Below are 27,725 nucleotides of genomic sequence, written 5' to 3' on the forward strand. Positions count from 1 at the left end.
AACAGTCAGATACTCAAAAGCCACAAATGGCTAGTGGTACCATATCAGACAATACAGATGTGCTTAGATAATTCTACCACAACATTTAAGAAACCAAGTGGCATGCACATTCCCTGTTGATGGAAAGCAACAGGTGGTCTTAAATGTCTGCACTCACAGGTGTTTGCACATAAGAACGTACGATCTATCAACCCCTAAGGTTCTCCCTGTACCTTCTCAGACTCCCAATGCCTCTTTGTCCTAAGTGTACACAGTCTTCACTGGTCAAGCATTCAGAAGATCTGGGCTGGGTCTCAACCATCCCCAACATGATGTGTAGTCTTGAGAAAGTTCCTGAACTCCAGGACACTTCAGTTCCTTCTTCTATTAAGCTGAGTTTGGACTTAAAACTCTCTGAATTTCTTTACAGTTCAGAAACACTGAGTTTATAATTTTAAGTAGTAACAAAAGAAAAAAAAATATCCATCACCATTAGCCCTAAACATATATACCCTTGAGAATTCATGAAGGACTGCACTGAGCTGGAAACTCTCATATGGCACTGTTCCTCAGGATGCGTTATACACCTTCATCCTGCAAAGTCTTTGGGAGGAATGTCTGATGATGCCTCCACCATGGAAAACCAGTCTGGCACTTCCTCAAAAAGCTAAACAGAGTTACCCATTCTACCCCTAGGTATAAACCCAAGAAAATCGAAAACTTGCATCCACACAATGTGGACATCAGCATAATAGCCCCCAAAAGTGTATCATGAAACGCCCCAGAAGTGCATCACCTGCTGAATGGATAAACAAAATGGGGCATCTGTCATAGAATATTACTCAATCATTAAAAGGAATCAATTTCTGATACACAGGACAACCCGAATGAAACCTGAAACGCATTCTAAGGAAAAGAAACCATGACTAAATGACCGCATATTGTAGGATTTCATATTTTATGAAAAGTCCAGAATAGATAGAATAGAGACAGAAGATAAATTTGAGGTTGCAGGGGTTGGAGAAAAGGGGGAACCAAGAATAACTTCTAATGGGGACAATGTTTCTTTCTGGGGCAATAAAATGTTTGGGAATTGGATAGTGCTGATCAAGGCCCTATTGTGTGAATATACTAAAAGCCACTGAACTGTTCACTTTCAAAAGTACTTTTTAGAGCAGGTGAAACACAATAAAGTTCTTATTTTACTAATTTTTATTAATAAGTTTTTATTAATTAATTTTTATTTTTAGAAAAGCATAATTATTAATTTTTTTAGAAAAGCATAAACAAAAGACAAAAAACCTATAGGAGGCAGGTGAGGACAGCTTTACCATGAAACATATAGAGTGGGTTGGAACTCAGGGACATTCTTTTCCCAAGGGACTGTGTTGTTTCAGAATTGTTGTTAAGTGAACCTGTCTAGTGACTTGATATTTTTGTTCTTGAAGAAAGGAAGAAAGGAAAAAAAAAAAAAAAAGAAATGAAGAAAGAAAGAAAAAGAAAGAAAGAAAGAAAGAAAGAAAGAAAGGAAGGAAGGAAGGAAGGAAGGAAGAAAGAAAGAAAGAAAGAAAGAAAGAAAGAAAGATTGATTCTCAGTTTAAAAGCCATTCCCATATCACAGCAGCTGTCTGCAGTACAATGTATTCCTCCAAGTCCCTGACAGCCAGGACAATGCCTTATTTATAATAAATCACCCCCAAAAGAATGGGCCTCTTGCCAAGACCTTGGGCTGCATAGCAAATGGAAATCATTTTGGTTCTGCACTCAGAGGGGTCGCACCTGTTCTTGCCTCTGAGTCCAAGGTCATTCTGTCCTCTTCAAGGGCGGCCCCCTTCCCTTTCAAAGACTCTTGAGACCCAAAAGAAGACAGATGTCATCCCCAACCAGAAATGATGATGACACAAATAGAACTTTAGAATGAAAGTGAACCTCAGTCCTTCTTCTGAGGCAGTGAATCTAACTGCTGGTGAGAAGACACGGTCCATAAACCCAAACTCCGTCACTCGTTCACGGAAGCCTTGATTCTTCTCTCTCCCTAAGTCCTCTGCCAGTCATAACTCCCTGGCATCCCACCTCCTTGTTAATTCACTCCCCGTACCACCCTCCTCAAGTTTCTACCTTGGTCTACACCCTGGCTTGCTCTCACCCTGAATGCTGCAGGCCTTGCCTAGCTGATCTCTCTGCCTAGAATCTTGAACCTTTCCCATCTCCATCTCCAAACCCTTCCTGTCATCGTCCTGAAACACGGATCCGATTGTGTCACACTCCACTCAAACAGATTCTCCTTGCCCTCGGGATCAAGGTCAGATTCCTTCATCTGCCACCTGTGACTGGTGGATGGGATGTCCTGAGTAAGAAGCAGCACCTGCCACTAGCAGCTCTGCAGGAGTGCAGGAGGCAGAGGCAAGCTCGAGCTCTCAGGGCTCTGTCGTCCATGGTCAGGTTGTGGATTTTATTCTCTCTGTCTCCGTCATCTCCTCGAAGGTTTAGTGCAGGGAAGCGAGCCAGTGGAACCCAGATCTCTTGACTCTCCTTAAATCTGTGTCACAATCTGGTGATGGGGGTGAAGGGCCTGGGGGCAGGTCCCATGATAAGTAAGTGGGAGCGTGGCCTGGGGATACAGGGGCCACTTGGCTGGTGTTGGGTCCATGAAACCAAAGGGGTGTGGAAGAAACATGCTTCAGAGCCGGGCCCAGCTCCAGGTGTGAGGCTGAGTGTCCCTCTACTCTTCCTCCCAACCCAAGAGGTAGGGCGGTTCCTCATTTCATCCACACACTGTAAATCCCAGCTCAGGATCGCAGGCTCTAAAACCTAGGGAGGGGGCGCCTGGGTGACTCAGTTGGTTAAGCATCTGCCTTTGGCTCAGGTCATGATCTCAAGGTCCTCGGATTGAGTCCGGAGCGAGGCACTCTTCTCAGCGGGGAGCCTGCTTCTCCCTCTCCCTCTGCCCCTGCTCCGACATGCTCTCTCTCTCTTTCTCTCTCTCTCAAATAAATAAATAAAATCTAAAAACAAACAGGATGTATTGCATGGAGCATTGGGTGTTACACACAAACAAGGAATCGTGGACCACTACATCAAAAACTAACAACATATTGTATGGTGACTAACATAACAAAATAAAATAATAAATGAAAAAACAAGCAAACACACATCCAGAGAGGCGTGAGGCTTGGTCTGTCTTAATAGCCCAAGTAGTAAAACAGCCACAGGCTTTGGGGGCCTCTTGATGTAGCAGACATTGGCCAGAATGTCTGAAGTTTCTGAACCCCAGCTCGCCCCGCTGTGAGAGGAGTCTGGTGACCCGACCTCTCAGCCTGTCTCAGCCTGTCAGACAGGGCGTCTGTCCAAGAGGCTTTACTCAGCCTGCGCCCCTGAAGTGGCTGAAGGCGGGCTCACGACCCACACTTCCATAGCACCCGGCTAATTGAATGCACCTTAGCATCTGAGAGCCTCTGGCCTTCCTTGTAGGACGCCTGTGAGGAGTGAACAAAGTATGAACTTGGCTCCCTCGGACGTACTGGATATCCAGGGAGTATGAACTTCCCTCTTCCTTGTCACAGGGGTTGGCCGTGGGCAGAGGTTTCTGTTTTTTTTCCTGAGGCAATTAATTAATTAATTAATTAATTATATTTTATTTATTTATTTGAGAGAGAGAGCACAAGATGGGACAGGGACAGAGAGAGAAGCAGACTCACCGGTGAGCACGGAGCCCAACGTGGGACTCGAGCCCAGGACCTCGGGATCAAGACCTGAGCTGAAATCAAGAGTCAGATGCTTAACTGAGCCACCCAGGTGCCCTTGAGACCTTTAAATTAATCTCCCACCTCTAAGAACTCAAAACAACATCTCTGGGTCATTGGAGGATTCCTCTTACTGCCTCTTGGGCCTGCCTATTCCCAGTATCCGGAGAAACCTGTGGGTACAGGCCATGGCCCTATGGGAGGAGCTCCCAGGACTGCTCGTGAGGCCCACTCCCCACTTCCTCAGACACCGGCCCTGCTCAAGCAATGATCAGACCCTCTCTTGTCAGCCACGCCACACTGTAGCTGGCAATCTCTGGTGGGGTCACCTGGAGAGCTTCAAATGGTATAGATGCCTGGCCCCCACTCTCGGGGATTCTGACTTAATTAACTGGGGGTGTGGCCTGAGCTTTGGGATTATTTAAGCTCTCAGTGATTCTAATAGGCGGCACACACCAGGAACCATGCCCCATTCTCCAAGAAACGATGACGCCACAGGCACAAACACAGACCCACAGGAGGGACGGCCAGTCACCCCCAGAGCATTCAGACAGGTCGCCACTTGCCTGAAGAACGGAAAAGAGACGACTGATTCATAGAACCTCCATGTCGCCACAAGATCCATCCTGTTGGGGTTGGTAGCATAATACCTCCAGGCAGCCTGCGGGGAGAGAAGAGGGGCCGGGATCACCAGATCGCCCTGCATCACTCAACTCCCACGGAATCCCGCGGCCCCTCCTCCCTTAGAGGAACTCCTGACTTCTCTTAAGAGCTTAAATATGCATTGAGGTGATAGGCAGAGAAGGCAGGTTTCCCGGCACGTAGAACCTGTGGAAGGAATCCTTCTCCCATCCATCATCTTGGAGCCCTGACTTAAACCGTGGGGCAGGGGTGCGGAGCTATGCAGCGGAAGGAGAAGAGGGTGCTGGGTATAAAATCCCCAGAAGGAGCAGGGGTGACTCTTGCTGCAAGTTTCCCTGAGACTTCTTAAACAACTAGGGGGATAAACACTGTCTTTTGTGCCACATCAGTTGCAAGAGATGACCCCGGAGACGAAGTTTCGATTCTAATGTACTACAACTTCAGGGCTACGGTGATGGTCTGGGGGCTGGGGGATAACGGAGCAGACCGTTAGGGATTGGTCTGGCCATCACACTAGATTATATAAGAGAATATCATATACCATCCAGTGTCAGAGCCACAGACCCACAGAGACCCTCAGGACACTGGATGCAATTTCATGGTGGGTGATCACATATACCTTGGGTCCCATGCAGCTGTAGTCAGGGTACCCCACCCTCCTCTTCTCTGTACCCACAAAACCATGAACAGGAACACTTCTGCCTTTCTCCCCAGCTCTCACCATCCTCCCCACTTCCAGCCCACAGTGTGGGAGAGATGGAGCTGCTGGGCGTCCAACACCGACTTGTGCATGATTTTCTACTGGGCAGGACGAAGGGGCCAACTGTCCAAAATTGAGCACATATAAGGTGTCTCCTTCTCTCTTGACTTATGGATTCTCCGTCCTTGGCATATGTGAGGGGCCACGTCTCCTTGTAGCCGATTGGCTAAGCACCTGGACTCTAGCCCGGCTCTTCCTTAGGTCAGGACGGAGGTGGGAATTGGAAGGAGAAGACGCCTCACATGGACTCAGGGCAAGCTAAATTCTCCACTCCAACACTGATAGTAAAACAGCCCATGGCTCGTTTGGTCCCTGTCGGAGTCCTGTGTCTCTTTCTCACTTAGAATCTGGTTGGAGGAGTGTTGGGACAGTCACGCTCATGCACGAGCACAGGTCAAAACACCCATAGCCACCTGCAAGCAAGCACGGTCCCATGCCTAGCCCAAGCAGGCCCACCGCCGTACAAGTACCCCCAGCCCCCCACCCCCCGCCCCGACAAATGCAGATGCACAGGAGCTTGGTCCCAATCCCGTTCCTCCGCAGGCGGACAGACCTGGATGAGTTCAGCGGCCGGCTTCCTTCTTTTCTCAAAGTGCTTCTGCCGGTGCTGCTCCTGTACCTTGAGTGCCAGTCCCGACCCCAGGATGCCCTAGAGGGAGAAGTCAGGCCCCGATCAGCCCTGCTGGCCTCTCTGGGTGCCCCACGCCCACTCCCAGGGCCACAAAGACTCTTTTCTGCTCGTCTAGGGAGTAGATGGCTGGGTTACGTGGAGCCTTGATGTCAGGAAGGCCTGGCTTCAGTTCCTGACTCTGTCACTTCCCAGAGGGGAGAGCCCGGGCAAGCCTCTTAACTACTGCATCTCCATTCCTCCGCAGGGAACTGGGCTAACACTACCTTCCTCAGAATTTCATTAAGCAAAGAGTGAAATGGTGTATTGGAGCCGTTTGTTAAGAAGTATGACACAGAAGAGATGCCAGGTAAAAGCTAATGGAATGTAAAATGTATTTTAGCTGCTTAACTGGTCACTTCAGACTTTTACTGCAATTTCCCAGAATCGTCACCTGTTTTGATTTCCAGGTCCATGTGCATGTGGATAGAAGCACTCCCTTTTCAAGTTGGGAGAAAGCTTCGAGACCATGCTGCACCCTCCACAGCCCCTGACCCGTTCCAGATGAAGACACTGAGATTCACAAAGGTCACATGCCTAAGGTCAGCGAGCTTAGGAAAAACAGACAAGGTAGGCAACCGTGGAGGAAGGATATCACTAAGGCTCGCTCTGGGCGATGAAGAGGGTGGAAGCAGCCTTGTTCCATAAGAAGGTTCCTTCCAGCTTCCTGATTAAGAGCCCGAGCCCACAACCCAATAACGGTGCAACCGTGGAAACCTGACTGACCTAACTGAACCTCAGTTTTCTCATCTGGACTACGGTGACAAAAACTCACCAAACTCCCCACATTGTGATTAAATGAAGTTAAATGAGATGGTGCAGGTAAAGCATATGGCCTGAGTCCAGCACACAGTAAGTCGAATAAGTGTTTTCTGTGACTGTTGCATTATACTTATGGGCACTGGGCTGGGGGGATTATTCTATCATGGGTCAAATACTCACTCTTGAGGGAGATGCATTTTTTTTTTTTTTTACATGAGCCAGTAAATGAAACAGCAGGACAGGGGAAGGGAGTGCCCGGAGACGAAGGACCCGCCATATGCATGGTGCTGGGGAGACGCGGGTGGGCGACGTAATCCCAGCTCCCAGGGAGCTCACAGTCTGGGGGTGGGGGGTGAGAGGGGGTGAGGGCGATGCAGCACGGGGTCAGAAGTGCCTTTAGAGAGCTATGCCCAGAGGAGGGGGTCAGCTAAGTCTGTTTAAAGAAGGCAGCCTTGAGACTGGGATTTGGAGGAGCCCAACCTGTAGGACAGTCTGAAAGGGGCAGCTGAGGCCAGGGGGTGGGGACAGGTGCCACCAGTCACACTAGGGAGAAGGCTGAAGTACTTACTGCTGGAAGGGCGAAAAAGGAGACACCGATTAAGGAGAAGGTGGCCGCGATCAGGCGGCCTTCCCATGTTTTGGGTGTCTTGTCTCCGTAGCCAATGGTGGCCAGTGTGATCTGAAGAGAGAAGAGGTCAGACGTGGGCCTTTGCAGGACCAGGGAAGTCAGGGACACGCAGCCAAGCTCTACCCGTAAGCCTTTCATATTGCTTGGGGGTGTGTCTCCCACAGGAGGAAAGTACCAGGTGCCCAGTAATCACATGGGTGCCTTGCAGCCATGCCTGTTTCTAAGTGAAGGCTTTCCCTACCTAGAGACGATCAGCTGACAAATGTTTGCATCACTGCAAACATGTGCATGTGCGTTCTGGGCAAATCCACACAGGTGTGATTTTGTGTGTCGCTCTTTCCCAGTGTCTGCACGCAGATGAGTGAGCGCATTTACATGTGTTGTGTGCGTGTCTCACATCGGGGCATGAGTCTGTGCTGATGCGTGTTGTATCGTCCTTGGTGTGTTTACAACTGTAGGTTACTGTGTGCGCATGATTGCACAGGACAGGATGGCAGATCAGTCCCATGTGGGCTCCCTAGAGCCCAACTGCCTGAGTTCAGATCCCAGGTCAACCATTAACTGGCTCAGAGATCTTTCTTGGATTAATTACTTACTTAACCACTTCTTGCCTCAGTTTCCCAGTCTTAAAAAGGGGCTTAAAACAACTCCTTAAATAGAAGTTGTTTGAATTTAAGATATGTTCATAAGGCGTTTAGAGCAATGCTCCAGAGCAAAGTAAGCCTTCCAAAAAATGCTGGCTTTGGGCACCTGGGAGGCTCAGTTGGTTACATATCCGACTTTTGATTTCCGCTCATGTCATGATCTGAGGGTGGTGAGATGGAGCCTTCTATCTGGCTCTGTGCTCAGCGGGGAGTCTGCTTAAGGATTCTGTCTCTCCAGGGCGCCTGTGTGGCTCAGTCAGCGAAGCATCTGCTTTGGCTCAGGTCATGATTCCAAGGTCCTCGGATCAAGCCCCATGTCGGGCTCCTTGCTCAGCAGAGAGCCTGCTTCTCCCTCTTCCTCTGACCTGCTGTCCTGCCCTCTTTCTCTAATTCTCCATCAAATAAATAAATAAATAAATAAATAAATAAATAAATAAATAAAATCTTGAAGGAAAAAAAAAGGATTCTGTCTCTCCTTCTTCCTCTGCCCCTCTCCACTCATGCTCGCTCTCTCGCGCGCGCGCTCTCTCTCTCTCTCTCAAAAAAAAAAAAAAAAATGCTAGCTCTAGTACCATGTGCCCCTGTGGGTAAGAGCTGTGGGTTTTCAGGTGTGATTGAAGGTCTGAGTGCAAGTGTATGCTTCGGCTACTGGGTCTGTCTGCACATGCATGGCTTAGCTGATAACAACCCACCACTAATGAAATAAGGGCCCCAAGGGATGATGGCCCTGACTACTCCCAGCCCTGACTTCTTGTAAGCACTAAGGTAGAGCCCAGTCCAGTGCATTCCCTGCAGGGGGAGCTCTGGCCTGTGCCTGCCTGTGCACCTGCCCACCTGAGCCCTCCCACGCCATGCCCTCTCCCTCCCTCTGTCAGTCCCTATGGGGACCTTCAAGACGGTGACTCACCAGGCCCCACCAAAGGGCATCCGCATAGGTCTCAAATTCCTCCTTCATCTCTTCTCCGTGGGCATCGACCTCTGGCACATCTTTCTCAACCAGGTAGACAAGAAATGAAGAAAGGATGAGCGTCAGGAACCCAATGTACCAGGCGGTGATGAGCTCCTGGGAGAGCAAGCGGTGGACAAGGGAAGTGGTCACTGGGACGTCTCTGGATGGACGCTGGAGGCAGACACACCAGGGCTGGGGGCCCGCCTTACCAGCTCCGCGACGGTGGGCAAGTGACTTACCTTCCCTGAGCCTTTCCTCCTTCCTTTTCTTTTATTAAATTTGAGAATAGAAACTCATGAGTTTCAGGGATTCAACAAGTTGATACATGTTCCTGTGCTCACCACAAGTGGAGCTCCCATGATCCCCATAGAGTGCCGCAGCACAGGCCGTATTCTCTGTGCTCTGTCTTCCATTTCCACAACGTATTCATCCTACAACTGGAAACCTGTACCTCCCACTCCCCTTTACCCATTTTGTCCAACTCTCCATCCCCTTCCCTCTGGCAAGCATTGGCTTGTTCTCTGTATTTCTCGGTCTGTTTCTGCTTTTTGTTTGTTTATTCATGTGTTGTTTGTTGTTGTTGTTACGTATGAGGGAAATCATATGGTATTTGTCTTTCTGTCTGACTGATTTCACTTAGCCTGATATCCTCTATGCCCATCCATGTTCTCACAAATGGCAGGACCTCATCCTTTTTATGGCTGTGTAATATTCCTCTGTGTATGCACACCACCTTTTCCGTATCCATTTATCTACTGATAGGCATTTAGTTGGTCTCCATATCTTGGCTACTGTAAATAATGCTGCAATAAACATAGGGGTGCATGTATGTTTTTGAATCAGAGTTTTTGTTTTCTTTGCATAAATACCCAGCAGTGGAATTATTAGATCATATGGCATTTCTGGTTTCAATTTTTTATTTGTTTTATTTTATTTTGGTTTCAATATTTTGAGGAACCTCCATAAAGTTTTCCACAGTGGCTGCACCAATTTACATTCCCACCAGCAGAGCACGAAGCTTCTTTTTTTCCATATCCTTGCGAACACTAGTTGCTTCTTGTCTTTTTGATAATAATACAGTCCTTATTTCCGTCAATAACATCAATAATCAAAGAGGAGAGGAAGATTTCTGTCTTCAGGTGACCTTGACATCACAGCTCAAGAGGCTTCACAGGGAGACAGGAAGGCAGGTGACATGGATATCTGCCTCCTTTTCGAGGCACAGGACCCAGGGTACTTGATTCCACGCAGGGCTGAGCAGATCCGGGATAAAGCTCAGCACTACTGGAAAACCGACAGCAGGGGGACCTAGTGAGGCAGAGCTAACCCAGCCCTGCCACTGACTGCCTGGACCCTGGGCAAATGAGCCCCCTCCCAGCTTTAGTTTCTTTATTTTCAAAAGGAAGGGAGTGGATCGCAGTTCTTAAAAATGTTGTGGACTCCTGTGTACATCAGGAGTCCACTCCTGTGTACTCCTGATGGAAGGAAGGAAGGTAGTTTGTATGTTAAAGAGTCACATCCAGATTTAAACAATATTAAAAACCAGCATAAGTTAAAATGAGCATACAATCTTTTATTCCGTGGATATTATCACACAATAGATTAGGACGTGCGAGTAAGTGCACACAGCGAGTTGACTTAGAGAACAATGTTAAGGAATAGTAAGGATGGCGCAGGGATACGACAAACATCCGCAAATCACCAAGGTTTTCAAACACCTTGACCCAAGCAATCCCTAAGACTCTGTTTCTCTCATTCTGCTCCAATTTCAAAGTTCAGCACGGTAGCCTGGGCAGAAGAAAGTCAAGGTGATTGGCGAGCACAGTCTGGAGATGAGGCCCGACGCTCCTGCTAAATCATCCCAGGAAATAAAGTTGTTCGTATTAATGTACTTCCTCTGCCTGACCATCGGCGGCCAGGCGGCTGGCCTTCTGGGTCCGTAGGATCTCGGGCTTGATTCCTGCCTCCCTCTGTGCCTTTGTTCACATTGGCCTCTGTCCCTGCACTGCCTTTTCCCATGGGCCCAACCGAAGAGCAGCGTCATCTTGAGACCCGAGTCACCTCCGTTTCAAAAGCTTTCCCTTGCGTCCCGATATCGAGGTCAGCTCTAGTTCCTTCCCGCGTTCACTATCTCCTGAGTATAGGCTTTCTCTGAATCTCTAACACTTCCTATGCCTGCTGCTCAGGTCTGACTTCCCCCACAACCAAACTCACATCTGCGTAAATTCACTTTACAGCCCAGAGAGGTTAGTTCAGATGGCGCAAGGGCCCCTGCGGGTCACCCCCTTCAGCGAGTGTCTGCCCTGCCCAGGCTTGGAGAAGACAAAGGTGAAATGGTAAATCCTTCCCCGGGGCTGTCAGGGCACCAGCCTCTTGCCCTGTTGAGTGTGGCTCTAGCATTCCTATGTCTTTTCATACCCTCTGGCACCTGAATGCGAGTCAAAAGTTGCATCTGGTGCTTAGCTACGGAAATTGTTGTCTGTTCATGACCGCACTGAAAGCCTGGTTGTGTTGGATTATTAAGAAGTAGCATAATGGTCATTGACGAGGAGTGAAAATGTGTCCCAATTCTGTGCTTTGCAGTCATTTAAAAGGCTATTCGAGGTAATTCTGACTTTACACAATTTATGCCAGTAGCTCTGTGGCAGAGCCCATGGCTGTTTCCTGATACCCACAGACTCCTGTACACACCTGAGCTGCCCTGAAGTCAGACCAGAGCTGGGGTGCCGGAGGGCTGAGGTGCTGGGGGGCTGGGGTGCTAGGGGGTTGGGGTGGAGCCGATGTGGAGGAAAGTTGGCAGCAACTTCCTGCCCGTTCCTTAAATCCATTCTGCACGGTGCTCCCGGACCCTTTTCTGCTAACTCTGTGACTCAGTCCTCATTTTCAGGACGATGAGGGCCACCTAGCTCACGTCCGCCGTGTGAGTGAGAAGACAACCTTTTTTTTGCGCCAAGTTGCAGAGCCTCTGGGGCTTCTTTGTTCTGGTAGCACAGCCTGGCCTTACCCTAACTTTGAAACTGTAACCCTATGCAACCTCGGGCCTCCCACTCGGCATTGTTGGCTCCCAGAGAAGTCAATCATGGACCATGGTCCAGAGTCCTGAAGTTTGGAACAAATGGATGAAGACGTCAAGTGCTAAGTGCTGGTTCACCAGGCTTGGAGGAAGAACTGGACTAAGCTCTTGTAGTTAATAAATGCGGAAGCAGGACTCCAAGCCAGGTGTGTGCTCACCTCCTCAACACAATGCCGGCCCTGGGAGGGAAGGCAGGGTGGGCGGCCTCTGTGCAGCTCAGGAACCGCACCAGGCTAAGAAGGGGGTCGTCTGAGAGGCAGGCATGGCCGATGGAGCTTGACCAGCAGTTTCTTTTTCTGCCTTTGGTCTCCTACCATAGAGATGCCATTTTGTCTGGAAGTTCTGCCCACCTGACCTCAGAGGTAGAGTCTGGTGGTGGTGTGGACGTATTTGTTCCCAGGAATTACCTGGTGGATCGGCAACTGTGTTCTATTCCGGTCGGAGGGAACACAGGACAAGAATCAAAACCAGCCATTTTCGCCCTGACTTCTATAGGAGCTGTGCCTCAGCTCAGCTTCGTTGATAAAAGGTTAGGTGTCACTAGCATGTCCTCTGATATGAGTGGACCGTCAGGTGGAGAACTCATGAAAGCGCTGACCTCGCTGAATCTGGGGTCAGAGGCCGCACAGATGGTTCAAACAAGCAGCATAGTGAGATGAAGGACTCCAAGTGTTTTTTTGTTTTATTTAGGTATTTATTTGTACTGTTTGTGGAGAAAAGCATATCTGGAATAATAAACACTACCATTAATGAGCACCTATTGTTTACCAGGCACTCATATGTACCTCTTCTTGTGCAGACTGCCAGAAGGATCCTCATTTTAACTGTTAAGGCAGCTTATAAAAATAGAGCATGTTCTAAGTCTTTTCACTCTAGGAAGTGAGCACATTATGATCCTCATTTTCTAAATTCAGAGTCAGAAAATCCCCAGAGTCACACCAATGGAGTTTGGACTCCCACTAGTCTGGGCCAGTCCTGAAGCTTCCTGTCCCAGCGTGAGCCGCCTGAGGTTGGCTCATTTGACCCCCTCACCCACCTGGAGGCAGAGCCATTGTTCCCTAATTTAGAAATCAGGAAACCAAGGCTCAAGGAGAGCGGAGTGACTTGGCCACAGTCGGTCGTAGGCACTCCGTGGAGCTCGGGACTTGAACCCAGGTCTGCCTGCTGTGCTGGCTGCGGCCCTCCTGCTGGTGCCCCTGCTCTTCCTCCTGCTCCTTCTCCCCATCCCGTCACCAGTGGTGGCAAAGCGACCGCCCTCTGGGGACTCTGTGAGGGCCCGGGGTGGGGGGGAGACGCTCCTGGGTGGCACTTACTTTGCTGTGGGCGCAGATGGCCGAGCCCAGGAGTTTCCACGTGCCGCCCCGGCGGTCCATCCGCAGCATCCGCAGGATCTGCAGGAAACGCAGGCTGCGCAGGGACGTGGCCAGCACATTGCCCTGGTTTCCCACGGCAACCACCGGCACAGAGGCGATCAGCACGAAGATGTCTGGGAAGGGGAACAGAGGGTGGCGGGGGAGAGGACGAGAAGGTCAAGGTCGGGCGAGCGCGGCGGAGCCGTCACAGGCGCTGGCTGCCGGCGGACGCGCACGTGCCAAGCGGGCGGCGCGAAATCGTGACACCAGTCACACGTGCTCCGTGGGATTATTCTCCCGCGACAGATGAGGAGACAGAACCTGAGCGCGTGTGCCTTCCCGTGGCTACAGGGCCGGATGGACACCGCCGAGTGGACCCTGGATGGAGGCCTGCCAGGCCCCAGCTCTCACTCTCCCTCCCAGGGAAGCGATTCCCCAGGTCCCCCAGGGTGGCAGGGTCCCTCTCAGGCCCAGAGGGGACAGGAATATGCCCTGGCCGTGCAGGGGAAAGCCTGAAGCTCAGACATGGTTGAAGGAACGTGTCCCCTAAAAGCAGCACCAAGTCAGGGCCTTGGCCTTGGGTGATTCTTGGGGAGACCATCTCCGGAGGCTCCAGAGAGGGGAGAGGGAGACAGGGAAGGAGAGGCAAGGGAGAGGGAGTTGCAAGCTGCCTCCCGGCACGGTCACTCTGGAAGATGGGAGCTGGGACCTCCGTCCGTTGGCTTCTGTCCCCGGCAGGTGGAGGGTCACCCCAGGGGTGGGTGAGGCCCCCATACTCTTGAGCTGCACGGCCTGCTGGTCTCTCCCTTGGCTCTAGGGTAGACTGCAATAAAGCATGTGGCCCGGCCTCACAACTGCGACTGAAAGCAGAGAAGCTTTCAGGGGATGAGGGGACCGGAGCCCGGTCTGCCTTCCTGTGCTTGCCGTAGCACTCCTGCTCGCGTCCGTCCTCCTCTGTCTCCCCTTCCAAGCTGGCTCCTGAAGCCAAGAGCCAAGGACAGAGGCATTTCCCCTGGTCCCTTCCTATTCCCTCCAGTGGCCCCCAACACCCATACCGACCGTCTCCCCGCCACACTGCAGAGGGTCAGCAGGTAAACGGGACCCCACAGCCAAGTAAATCTGGGGGAAAATGATTAAGCACCTTTTGCTACTGTAGGATTTCTAGGAACCTTCAATATCTTAATATGCTTTGTGGCTTTCAATTCCACACACAAAGTACAGCATTTCCCCAATGACTCTGGCCATAGGACTGTTTCGGAGGTGTCTCCCAGACCTCCAAACCTCTGCTGTATCGGTCTTCCAGCTTGGACTAGGTCCCTCAATTCACACCTAGGTTTCTCTGCCATTTCAAGGTATCCCCCAGATGTGCCTAACTTTGGGGAAAAGCTCAGTGTCAAACATCTGGATACCAACATGTCTGTATCCTTGGCCAGGCCTCTTCGCTGATCTGTGCAAAGTTATCCACTTATAATGTTTGCAGAAAGCAAGAGAAAACAAAACTTGGATGTAGGGCAAATGTGAGTTGAGTCTATAATGCTCGGAGAGAATGGGAGATTCTGGCCCAGATGGGCCGACTCACACCCGAGACGGCAGGGTCTGGAGCTGCCTCGGATATGAAGGCCGTGATATTCCCTGCCGGGTGACCACCCTCAAGTCAAACACACAGAGAAAAGCAGCATTTCTCATAAGGGTCATGTTATGGGAGAAGTCGAGAGGAGGAGAGCGGAAAACAGGCGTCCCAGAAAGGAAGGCAGCCAGGACGGTGTGCTGAGCCTGGCCTCGGGTCTCCGGGGGAGGCTGGCAGTGGAACATGACAGGGAGTGCAGTCAAATCAGCCCCTTTTGGAACAATGGAGACTGTGCCATGGGGAATGCTCTTTTCCTGGAAGGGTCCAGGCTCCCTACAATACTAGGATGTTCTCAAACTGGGTGAGAACCTCTGAATTTGGGTATGAGGTCACCTCCCCCACTCCCCCTCAACACATGCACAGGACTTGTGGTCAGCACCGGATAGGACTCTCCAAAGGAGAAAATGAAGTCCACTTAACACCTTGCAAAAGACTCTAAAGGAAGGCAGAAGAAGGGGAGGCAAACTGGGGTTGCTATGGGTTGAATGTGTGTGTCCTCCCAAAATTCAGCGGCTGAGATCCTGGCCCCCAGTGGGATGGGCTTAGGAGGCGGGGCCTGTGGGGGGCGGTGAGGTCATGAGGGTGGAGCCCTCACAAAAGGGATCAGGTCCCTGATGACAGTTGCCCCGCGGACACAGCAAGGAGACCAAGAAGTGGGCAGTCTGTGACCCAGAAGAGGGACTCGACCAGAGCCTGGCACCCTGATTTTGGACTTCCGGCCTCTGGAACTGTGAGAAATACATTTGTCTGGTTCGTAAGGCGGCAGTCCGTGGCATGGTTAGAGTTGCCCGAATGGACTGAGATAGAAGCAGACAGGGAAGGAGGACAAACAAGGGAAAAGGTTGAAAAACATGAAAAAAAAAATCAGTAACTACAAAGTCCTCCCAAACTGTGCACGTCCCTGCACACCCACGCCCACATAGCCTCTTCTCGCATTAAACGTTGTGGGATACACAAAACCCTCGGGGGTCTAGCCTCAGCAGCAGAGGGGAAGCAGGAAGAGGGGGTTCCGCCAGCAGTCAGGGGGTACAGTCACTGTGCCAGGCAACCTGCAGGTAAGGCAGGCCCCCCTGGCTGCCCAGAGAGAAGCGTGGCCCTTAGGACAGAGGCGGGCTCCTGCTCTCTTTCTGGAGCAGGAAGCATGGAGGGCTGGCCATCCGTGCCCAAAGGGCCGTGTTCAGTCCTGGGGGGTCACTTTTTAAAAGGCACGTGGGCATGCATGGAGAAGAGGAAGGATGATGCTGAGAACACGGTACAAGGTACAGCCGAAGCCACTAAGCGCACTTTCCCACCGCGGCAGCGGAGAGGAGGAACAGAATGACCGAACTCAAGTATCTGAAGAGAGTCAGAAGACTGCAGATGGAATAAATGTGGGGGAGGTAGTGAGCGCCCTGGGATTGGAGGTATGCAAGCAGGTGACCACTTGCTGCTGTGACGAGGACGGGAGCCTCAGACAGGACGGCGTGTTGGACTAAGTGCCTTCGGAGGGTATGTCAAGGTCCTGTGATCCTGTAACTTTAACCATCACGAGGAATTTGAGGTTCCAACTCCTCCCTGTCACTGCCGCTCTACGAGTTTAGTGGGATCTTCAGATGGAAACATATGAGTTCATGCCGCACCAACAAGGGTAAGTGGAAGGGTCCACCTTCTCTACTATCAAGCGCCTGCACCCAGAGGCAAAGGTGTCGGTGACGTCTTCCCAAAGCAGCTTCAGGGTCAAGACCCAGCAACATGGTAAGGAGGGAGGGTACAGGTGCTAGATTCTTCCAGACCTTGGTGTTAGGGTGGAATCTGCTGCTTACTACCCGTGTGACTAGAAAATGACTGAGCACCACGAGCCTCGGTGTTCTCCTCTGTAAAATGGGCACAATGTGGGTCCCTAGACCCCATTCTCAACCAGCTGTGGCGTCACTCCTTCCACACCCACAACCACCAGTCTTGGGAGTGTATAGGCAATTTTGGTTGTCACGATGCCGGGAGGCTACCAGTCTAGGGACTGGAGGGTACTCAGCATCCTACAATGAGTGGCACCTTCATAGCCCAAATGCCAGGAGTGCCCCCCACCACTCTCATCGAGGATCATGGACCTGTAAAGCCATGAGGAGGGCAAGCCACGGAAGAAGGAATTCTGCGTCCGGAACACTGGAGCAGCTCCTCCTCCTCGAGGTAGGGTCAGAGGCTGCGCAGGTTTCTATTACAACACACGGTTTCCCAGAAGGACAGAAGCTGCTGAAAATCTCCTCGGGGAAATGGTGCACCAGAAGCAGGGGGACGAGGGCACCCCCTGACTCGGGTCAGGGCTTACCTACCGAGCATGCACAGGGGCTTCCTGGCAAACTTCAGCCTTCCCCGCCAGCCTTTGTAGCGGCAGCAACACCCGGCAGCCCAGATCCTCAAAGCAAACTCGGCTCCAAAGATGAAAATAGCAAATGTTTCCTGCATTAAGAACATATGGAGAGACACGGATCAACCAAGACCCAGTCGTCTGGGACTAGTGATTTCTGCTCCGAGGTTTCGAAGAGCGGGATTTCCGTTGCCGTTTTGGTGGCGGGGCGGGAAGAAGAACACGTTATCACCTCCATGCGGTCTGGGACGGCTCTAGCGTCTGTGTGGATGTGCTAACTGTCCCTAACATCAGCTTTGCAAAGGGATTCTTTGTTTTTTTCTGTTTCGGTTCCAATGGATCATTTCTTAAAATTCTTTTTTCATGTATGAAAAGTCTCTAAGTGAGTTAATTGGAAAAGGGAAAGACCCATGAAACACAGTCTGCTAGTCCCACCCATAGTGCCTGACCCTGGCTATTGCTACTTATGGTCAACATTTACAAGCATGGCTCCTGGACCAGGCGCCACCTCAAGTGTTTTATAATATTACTCTCATTCTATGTTTTGAGAAACCAAGGCAAGGAGTAGTTACACAAGTCTCTCCAGACTAGGATGTGGTGAAGAGGGACTCCCAGGCTGGTGGTCAGGCTCAGAGCGCCTCCCTGTGCTGTCTCCCTGGACCTTGGATCTCTTCCTTCCCTCCTGCCAAAGAGGGGGACACAGACACCTTTGTCCCCCTCTTTGGTGACCTCCTGGGACCCTTGGAGAGTTGCTGCTCCATGATAATCCCTGAAACCTAGTTCCTGGAGCTAGAGGGCTTCTCGGGATTCACCTGCTCGGGTCTTAACGTGAGACTGTATGAATTGAAAACACCTGACTTCAGAAGGAACCCCTGCATCTAGCATCACAGACAGCATGCTCAGTGTAAGGTGAAGATCCTGCTATTTTGTAGACCCTAATCGGGGGGCTGGCATCCCTTCCCTGTGTAGATGTGTGAACAGAGAGATAAACCAGGCAGAGGCCTCAGGAGAGAGGACGAGTTTTAATGTACAAATAGGATTTGGTTCGTGGCCTTGAAGGGAGTCAGAGATCCTCAGGGTTTAGGGAGAAAAAGCAGAGGCAGGTTTCAGAACAGAGCATGACTCTGTGTTAACCTTCAGAGGATTGGGAAGCTGCCTTTATCATATAACTAACGTACTTCGGTTTTCGCTTTGACCTTGTTGGTGCCCTCTTGTCCTTAGTCTAGAATAAAAAACACCATTCCCTTCCACCGCACCCATGCAGACCTGCCCAACGGCCCCAGGCATTGGTTTCTCCTGGGACTGGGCTTGGCCCAGAAGCCAAAACCAGCTGTGCTCAAGGGCAGCCTCCTTGTTCTCAACTGCAGAAGGCCAACCAGAGGCATCGATCCTGGAAGCACACCGTGAGGGGAGGTGCAAAATCTCACCAGTAACAGCAGCCAGTCTCCCGAAACGGTCTCGTACTCCCTGAATGTGGTCAGCACGGCCAGAATCAAGCATCCCAGGACAATGAGGAACCTGGAGGGGAGGAAGGAGGAAGCATCTAGTCCCGACTAGCTCCAGAGGACGGCGTCAACCACGGTGAAGCAACAACTTCCCGGAGACACTGGCATGTGCTTGACCCATTATCCCACGTAACTGCCCCACAGACCGATGAGACAGGTAGGGATTATTACTCCAGCTAAAGAAAACAGACCTGAGGAAAGGCAAGCAATGTGCACACTTTCGCTTTAACAGCTGGTTAGTGGACTCCGCTGGGAGCTGCAGACATCTTCCAGACCAAAAGTTCCCACAAGCTTTGGTAAAGCAACAGGAATATAAACGAATGAATGGTGCGTCCTGCACATACAGAACGACGGTCTTAAAACATGCGAAACAGTCTCAGTACAAACAAATGACAAGTTCGTTTCAAAGATCGATAAATTCAGCAAAAACCTCTGTCTCCATGGCTTAGTATTATTCTTTCTACAGTCCCCGGTTAATAAAGGAAATGACCTCTTTCATCTGGGGCCCTTTCAGAATTGTTTTTGAAATTACAAAGTCGTCTTCATACTAGAAAGAACAGGACCCGCCATAGAGAAGGATGCAGTCTGCTGCACCTGGAAAAATCACAGAAGGGTCATCTGGTTCATGTCCCTGTCTCAGGCAGGAGTAAACTGCAAACAGTCCTTTGAGATTATTATCTACATAAATTCAGTTGGCGGGAGGATGGGGGGAGGGAGAGCTTGTAGTGTGTGTGTGTTCATGTGTGTGCATCCTTCAGGATATCAGCAAAGAGAAATGGCTCTCCCTCCTTCTTGGTGTAAAGTCTCTGGTGGAATGCTCAGCACCAGGCTCCGTAGGGCCCATGGGTGAGGCTTGGTACTACATAATCCAGGTTCTTCTGCTCTGTGTGACCTGGCTCTCCACCCTGCTGGGTTCCAGCCCACGTGCTGGTGCATTCATTCACTCATTCACTCATTCATTCTTCAATATTTATATGGCAGGCGTGGGGGAAAGAGAGCTGGAAGTCCATGATGAATATGCTGGATCTGCCTTCATGAACTCACAGTTTGACCAAAGAGAAAACTATCTCATGCCATGACGGTAAGACCCACAATGTAAGGTTTGGAAACATCTGCTCCTGGCCTTGGCTGAGGACGCAAGTCCTGGCTCTGAACCTTGGTGGTCCTGATCACGTCTTCTGATCAATAAGCCTTCTGATCTGCAGAACTGAATCTATATTCCCAACCTTACCTAGGGACCTACACCAGATTTTAAGCTCCCTCCTGTATTTGGCCATTTTACTTCAATTTATGGCTCCGGACCCATGCCTAGAATATGCTACCCCGAATCTCAGGTCTTCTCTGGTGATGATGATGGTGGTGGTGGGGACAGTGGGGGTGGTAACATCAACTCCAACATCACCCGTTAGTGAGCACCTACCCCTTGTCACTCTACATTTATCAGGTCATCCTTACAACTGCCCCCCCCAAGGTAGACATGAACTCCCATTTCAGAGATGGAGAAATTCATCAGAAGGATTCATTTCCATCTGGATAATTGTGTTGTCAGTTAAAAAGACCACAGGACTGTGGAGTCCAGAGACACAGGCTCAAAGGGAGTACTTTCTATGTGGTCTTGAATAGCTCATTGACCTTGGGAATCTCAGTGATCACATTCATAGAATGGGAATAATGGAGCCACATGGAGATCATGGCTGTTGTGAGGACCACAGGAGAAAATGGATGGGGAGTGGTTTGATCAACCGTACAGGATCATGCAAATGAAGCTGGTGCTTTCCCATTCACACACTCATCACTGACTGCTTCCCCAGCAGGCCTTGGGGAATGGGCTCTTAGATGATTCTGCAAATCCAAATCTAGGTCTGTCAAGACTTCGTTTTATTCATTCATAGGCTCTGGAAATAAGCCCTGGATTAGAATCCCCTTCCTTCTCCTATGCTGTGTCTTCTTGGGCAAGTTACACAAACTCTTGGTGTCTTGACTTCCTTATCTAGAAAACGAACTCAATAAAAGTGCACATATCCTCCATTATTCAATGATACAATCTGTGTCAGGTGCTTAGAAGAGTACTTTCACAACTTACTAGCTATTATTTTACTCTGATTTACTATCAGTTGTGTCCCAGGCATAGCACTGGTTTTAAGGATACAAACATGAATAAAATCTACCCTTCATGTCCAAAGACCTCCTAGTGCAGTGAAGGAAACACAGGACAGATCATTACAGAGGTTATGATCTGAGTGTTCACCACATGCTTTCAGAGTACAAGACTGAAAACCTCCAAGAGGCCAAGGGGTTGGATGTGTATTTGAGGCTTAGCTAGAGTTGACTGCCATGTCTCAGTTTATCCAGGACAGTCCCCAATTTATGCGGGATGACCTAGAACATCATGAATGACATGTTCATAGGCAGAGTGCGAAATTTATGGACACAGAACCCAGTTCAATCATCTCCTTTAGTAAGGGATGTGGGCCTTTGATCTGGACTTGTCCTCACAGCCTTGCCTTCTGCTGCTTCCCGACATCCAGGCCAGCCATCCTGAATGAGAGCATTTCCTCCAACTCTCTGAGTCTATTTGTGCCTGTCTTGATGTCTTCTCTGCCCACTCCTCCCAACCTCTCCCACAACCCCACATTCTCCTTAACAGCCTTAACATTCTGCCTTAACAGCGCCAGTCATGCTTTGCCTCCACAGACTTCCATGAGCTCAGCTGCTCTTTGCATGTTCTCCAGTGTGACCTCTCCCCTGGGGTCACAGAGCACCCCACTGCATTTCTATCCCAGTACTGACCATAACCCATTATCATTTTGTAATCATTTGCTTGCATTGTGTATTAATTAAAATGTACTATCTTAACTATGCTGTGGACTGGCTGAGTTTGAGGTTCAGATGGAAATATCCAGAAGGTTTATAAAAATTCAAGTCTACAGCTTAGGGAAGAGGGTGGGGCTGGAGATCTAAGTTCCTTTCAGCTCTTACAGTCTGTGATTTTAGAGCCAGCAAAGGAAATCATGAAATGCAGTTGGAGCCCGATTCCCAGCGGCAGAGAGTGCAAAACCAGGCTTCAGCCAGCAGGGGGCAGCAAGCGCCTGGCAGAGTTTGGCATTTTCTCACACCTCAAGAAATTCAAACACCTGCAACCTTGCGGAATTTACTTTCTGAAACTGGAAAACAACCATTAACTGATAAAAAGCTAAGAGAATCAAGAACCCCTCCTTAATCAGGAAGGCAGGAAGGAGGAAAATGCTCTTTGGTCCTTCACAGTTTTCAATTTACTCTTAAGAGGGGAACTAGATCTCAGACACACCGACCAAATGACCAGTCTCACCACGGAAGCCAGATGTGTGTGGGAGACAAGGTCTTCCCTCTTCCTACCGCTTTGGCTCTCTCACTCCCCCGTGCTTCACCAACGACTCTTCTAATTCCTCTGTCACTTTCTTAAAGTCTTTAATTTTAATTCCAGCGCCATTAACACACAGTGTGATGTTCACTTCAGGTGTGCAATACGGTGATTCCACTTCCATACATCACCCTGTGGTCATCAGGGACGACGCATTCCTAATCCCCATCGCTATTTCCCCTGTCCCCCCCCCCCCCCGCCCACCTCCTCTTGGGGACTGTCAGTCTGTCCTCTAGAATTTAGAGTCTGCACTTTTGTTGTTGTTGTTGTTGTTATTGTTCTCTTTCTTTTATTCCCTCTGTGTCGTTTCTTAAATTCCACATAGGAGTGAAATCATACAGTATTTGTCTTTCTCTGCCCGATTTATTTCACTTAACATCATACTCTCTAGCTCCACCCACGTCATTGCAAATGATAAGATTTCATTCTTTTCATGGCTGAGTAATATTCCATTGTATATACACACCACATCTTCTTTATTCATCTGTCAATGGACATGGGCTGTGGCCAGAGTTTGGCTATTGTACATAATGCTGCAATACACATAGGGGTGTATGTTTGAGTTAGTGTTTTTGTATTCTTTGGGCAAATCCCCAACAGTGTGATTGCTGGGCCATAGCTCTATTTTCAACATCTTGAGGAAACTCCACAGTTTTCCGGAGCGGCTGCACCAGCTGGCATTTCCACCAACAGTGCAAGAGTGTCCCCTTTCTCCACATCCTTGTCAACAAGTGTTGTTTCTTGTGTAGTTGATTTTGGCCACGTCGCTTTGATTCCTGCTCTGAAGGTGTCCCTGTCTCTGTCTCCTACACCCAACCTTCCCTGGCTTCCGCTCCTCTCGCCTCTTCCTCTGCTCCTTGCCCACACTCATCCTCCTCCCAGTGCCTGCAGGATGGGTCAGTGTTTGTGGTGGAATTAAGTCTGGGGGAGAACCAAAAGCTGTCCTCCAGTCTGCGGGATGCTGGCTGTCTCGGTGAACAAGGCTAGTCTGGGTCAAGGGTCTCAGACGTGCCCTTAAATCACATACCACCTCCTACCCGTACCCTCTGAATCTTATCACCCTCCACTGCCAGGGTCGTGGAGGGTGGGAGAGCAGGTTGCTTTGCAGCTGTGCTTGGAGTCTCAAGTGTAAGATCCAAGCTGTTGACACCCTACCTCTGCTGGGTCACAACACTGTGCACAGTGGCACCTGGGATTCCCACACCTTCTTCTCAGGCAGCCCTGGACTCCCTTATGGGAACAAAGCTTAACCTGCTGGGAATGAGGGCCTAACAGCAAGGATGACCTCCCAGTTTCCCTCAAGGTGGGACAAACAGGGTGAAAACTACAATTTACCTAATCATTTATGCATCATTTTCTCTTGTGCTCCTTGAGGTGGGGTTTCTGTCATCATTATATTTGCACCCCACTTTATAGATGAGGAACCAAGCCTCCAGGCTCAGGTGCTAGGGTCACAACAGGAGTAGGGGCAGCACTGGGAGTGGTCATGGGGCCTGCAGGGAGATGCTGTAGGAACAGGCAGAACACAGCCAGCCAGAGACTGAGGAGGGGGCTGCTGGCTCACAGTTCAGCCACGGGAGCACAAGCACAACAGAGCAGGTACTTCTGACGCCACCGTAAGACTTGATCCTCAGTTAACATTCTTGGTTCTTGCCCTCGCGCAGAATATACAATCCCTCAGACTACATCAGAATCCTACTGACCCTCCCGAAATTCCCCAAAGGTAAAGCACCCACTGTGTGCCAGAGATTTCCTTATTCCCAATGAGTCAGTCAGACAGCCTCTTTGAATCACAGTGACTACTATCTTGCTGGTAGATTTTATCTCTTTCTGGCTTTGATGACACAAACTGACATGGAGGAAAGGCCCATGTGGAACTGAAGGTGGCCTTCAGCCAATGACCAGCAAAGAATGGAGGCCTTTAGTCCAACAGCCCCAAGGAGCTGAATTCTCCCAACTCCCACAAAAGGGGGCTTGGAATAGGATCCTTCACCAGTCAGACCTTCACATGAGACCTCAGCCCTGGCTGACAGTTTCATCATGTGGTCTTTGTGAGAAACTCCAAGCAGAAGCTTCAGGTAAGCCATGCTTGGCTTCCGCCTCATGGAAACTGAGATGATACATGTGTGTTGTGTTAAGCTGCTAAATTTTGTGGTAGTTTGTTATGCAGGAATAATGGTGAGGAGGATCCAAATCTTGGCCCACCACCCATAAACTAGATGACTTTGGATAGGTTTGTTTTTCAGAGCCTCAGAGCCTTTGTTTTTCAGTTTTTCAACTATAATGCTGGAGTGACAGTGCAGGGGTTTTTTGTTATCTTATCCTTTATCCCAGTCTTTAGGGTTAAGAGAGATTGCACAGGGCAGCAGAAATCCCCAAAACCAAAACCCATTTCTGTAATGAAGTCTCCATGCAAACGTCTTTGATGATTTCACAACAGCCTATACCCTGTGTGTGCATGGCTGTGTGGGTCCATCCCTGCTTCCCCATCAGGTACAGCATCCAGCAGTACATTGTGAATCGTTTGCACAGTGAAAAGGCAAAAATTACAAAAAATGCAAGATTTCATGAAGTTGATGGACATGATGATGGAGAGATGTTCTAAATACGGCAAAGCCATTAACAAGTGACAATCTTGCTCCAACAATGAAAGTCAAATCGTTACTTCAAAGGATGAAAAATCTCATACAATCCTTACCCACAAATGTTGAGGAGATAAAATGTGAAGTCATATTGTATTATATCATTGGGGCATGGAAAATATACTCCCAAATTAACACTCGGTTCAGTCTTTATTCATTCTAAAAATTAGAACATAGTTGAAATTATAACTTCTATTTTGTTAATTGTGAGATACAATAAATACTTTTTTGTATTTTAATTCTATTTTTTGTGATAAAGTACTAAAAAGATATTTTCTTTGCTGTTTGGTATGAGGTTTGGTTCCATTTCCAACAGACTTTCTTTAAGTAGACTTTCACCGATTCCCATTAACAGCAGGATAAAGAGACTCTAAATCTGCCTCATGGGATGGGCATGGGGTTTAGAAGAGAATCATGTCATGTGAAACACCTAGATTTAGGCAAACATCAGGCATTCAGCAGGTGCAGCTTTCTTACCCATCTTTCTCCTCTTATGCTCACCGAGATGAGTTGAAAAACTGACATTAATAATAGATAGGGGGAAGAAAACACTTTGTCTTCAAAAACTTCCATGTTCTTGAAATGAGGCAAGGATATCATAAATAAATAACCACACACAAATCTGTATCTGTATCTGTCTATACCCTTTCCACACCACCTATAGATCCACATGTGCATAACATAGTAGATGCGGTTTTGACCATTTAAACCAGCAGTTAGCAAACTGCGGCCCTCGGGCCAAACCCAGCCAGCTGCCTTTTTTTTTTGTAAATAATTTTTTTTATGCCATAGCTACACTTATTTGCTTTTATATGTGTGGTTGCTTCTGTAGTGAAGAACTGCAGGAGAGGCTGCCTGGCCCACAAGCCTAAAATACTCACCTTTGGGCCCTTTAAGAGAAAGTTTTCCAACTCTTGACCTACACTACGGGCCAAGGTCAATTTAACTCCATCAGGATCACCTGAGGATAAATTCCACATCTAATGCAGGGCAGAAAAAATATTTTAAAACTTAAAAAGGATTTAATCTTAAAGACACCTTTGTTGATACCAGGTTATTTAGCATGATTGGAAGAGTACAAGATGAATACATGCAGGTCTATGGAGAAAAAGAAATAAAAAATTTAGGGAAAATAATACAAATTATGAGTAAAAACTCATATAGGCCACTGTTCGAGCTTCATTAGTTTCTTGATGAATCTGCCTCTAGAAACATCTATGTAAGTTTTGTGTATGCTACCATACGTTTCTTCTGGAATGTCCCTCTTACTAATTTTTTTTTTAAGATTTATTCATTTATTTGGGAGAGGGAGAAGGACAAACAGACTCCGAGCTGAGTGTGGAGCCTGATGTGAGACTTGATCCCACGAGATCCCACTGAGATCCCACTGAGATCATGACCTGAGCCAATGCTTAACCGCCTGAGCCAATGCTTAACCGCCCGGACCACCCCACCCGGGTGGCCCTTATTCGTGGTTTTTAAACAAGGCACAACCCTGTTTGAACTCACTGTTGCTGCCCTAGGAGCATTTCTGTGGATGGTACTAACTGCATGACTCTGGGCTGCAGGGCAAACTTCTCCGTGACCTGACCACACATCATGGGCACTTCCGGTCAGGGAGCAGACTGGTGGAGACAGACATGTGGTAAGGGTCTCGAGTTTCCCTTACCACTGGGATTCCGGCTCTTCATCTGCAGGGTGGGAAGGAAATGCCGGCTACCTACAAGGGTTCAATGATATAACAGGTATAAAACGCTGAAAGGTAGGCAGTGGACACTCAGTAATTAACAGTTTCCTTCCAATTTTCCCATTTACCAAACCTTTATAATTGGGAGCATACATTTGGGAATCAGGCATGGAATGAATTTAAATTTTGACTGCACTATTTATCTCCCTGTGACGTTGATAAGTAACTTAATCTGTCTGGCCCTCCAATCCCGTGAATTCATTATGGGGATAATTACTCAACCTCACAGAGTCGCTGGGAGAACTCGAGTGCCTCACTTTCTCCATCTGTAAAATGGGATAATGAAATGTTAGGCCTTGCTTAATAAATGTTAGCAATTATTATTAATATGATTGTTATTATATATTATTCTGTAAAACATGAAGCCTGAGGAGTTTCTAAGTTCTCAACGGGAAGAAACTGTCATTAATACAATACATTTGGAATTTATCAGACGCATGTCATCTTTGGGTAACTACTAAGTGACACTATTAATTGTAAGACGCCTAATTGTATAAACTACTAAAAAAAAGAAGTTGCCAAATAAATTATTATGACAGTCACTGATTGTATTTCATATCTTCATTTCAGAGATGTTAAAATGGGGGAAAATATGCACTCAGAATTGTTGAAACAGAGGCAGGTAACATCACCTTATAACCAAGTCCTTGGAAATACTCTGACATGACTCAGGTGTGTCAGAGGGACTGGAGGTGGATCTGCTGTCCCCAGCACTAGCAGGGCACACCAATTAAACTCTGCGTCCGTGGTTTATTTGGTCCAAGCCCTTCTACTTTTATCGGCACTGTTATAACTCTGAGCTTGTCTGACTCTCCACACGTTTCGCTGGAAACAAAGCTCCCATATTTTCAAGGAACGAGACTTTCTGGGGCTCAGCTAAGCTAGCACAGTGATGGAGTCCGGAGCTGAGATTGGGGAATCCTATTTGTGTTCTGAAGTCTGGCAGGCTTTCCTCTTTTTTTGGACTTGACCCTAACAGGCACTCCTGTTTATAATTTCCTGGGTTTGGATCTGGATCTTCCTGGTCAACTGCAGAACTTTCAGCAAGAGGCTCCGTCTTTCTGAGCCCCAGCTCTTCTATTTGCTGATGTAGAAATAAGGATGCAAAGGACTTCCCAGAGAGCTGTGATGAGTACTCACTGGGAGAAGGTGTGCTCGTGCCCAGTGGCCCTGCAGCCAGAGTGCAAATTGCCCTTCGGAGCCCTCCAGCCTGTGCAGGTATATCTAACCCTTCAGCCAATGATGTCCTTTCTTCCTCTGA

The 27,725-nt window shown here is 48.9% G+C and overlaps 1 protein-coding gene across 1 annotated transcript in view; it reads right to left on the reverse strand.

Annotated features, from left to right (window-relative positions):
• The window catches only part of KCNQ3 (potassium voltage-gated channel subfamily Q member 3), a 293,037-nt gene that overhangs the window by 36,709 nt on the left and 228,603 nt on the right, over nucleotides 1–27,725 (reverse strand). Inside the window, exons 2-8 of the mRNA XM_032316480.1 lie at nucleotides 18,598–18,688; nucleotides 17,136–17,262; nucleotides 13,161–13,333; nucleotides 8,733–8,888; nucleotides 7,122–7,232; nucleotides 5,678–5,773; nucleotides 4,289–4,383 (exon numbers count right to left, since the gene is read on the reverse strand). Coding sequence (XP_032172371.1) covers nucleotides 4,289–4,383; nucleotides 5,678–5,773; nucleotides 7,122–7,232; nucleotides 8,733–8,888; nucleotides 13,161–13,333; nucleotides 17,136–17,262; nucleotides 18,598–18,688 — 849 coding nt within the window. The remainder of the gene's footprint in view (nucleotides 1–4,288; nucleotides 4,384–5,677; nucleotides 5,774–7,121; nucleotides 7,233–8,732; nucleotides 8,889–13,160; nucleotides 13,334–17,135; nucleotides 17,263–18,597; nucleotides 18,689–27,725) is intronic.

The sequence above is a fragment of the Mustela erminea genome, chromosome 16, assembly GCF_009829155.1.
Source record: "Mustela erminea isolate mMusErm1 chromosome 16, mMusErm1.Pri, whole genome shotgun sequence".
NCBI classification, from domain to species: Eukaryota; Metazoa; Chordata; class Mammalia; order Carnivora; family Mustelidae; genus Mustela; species Mustela erminea.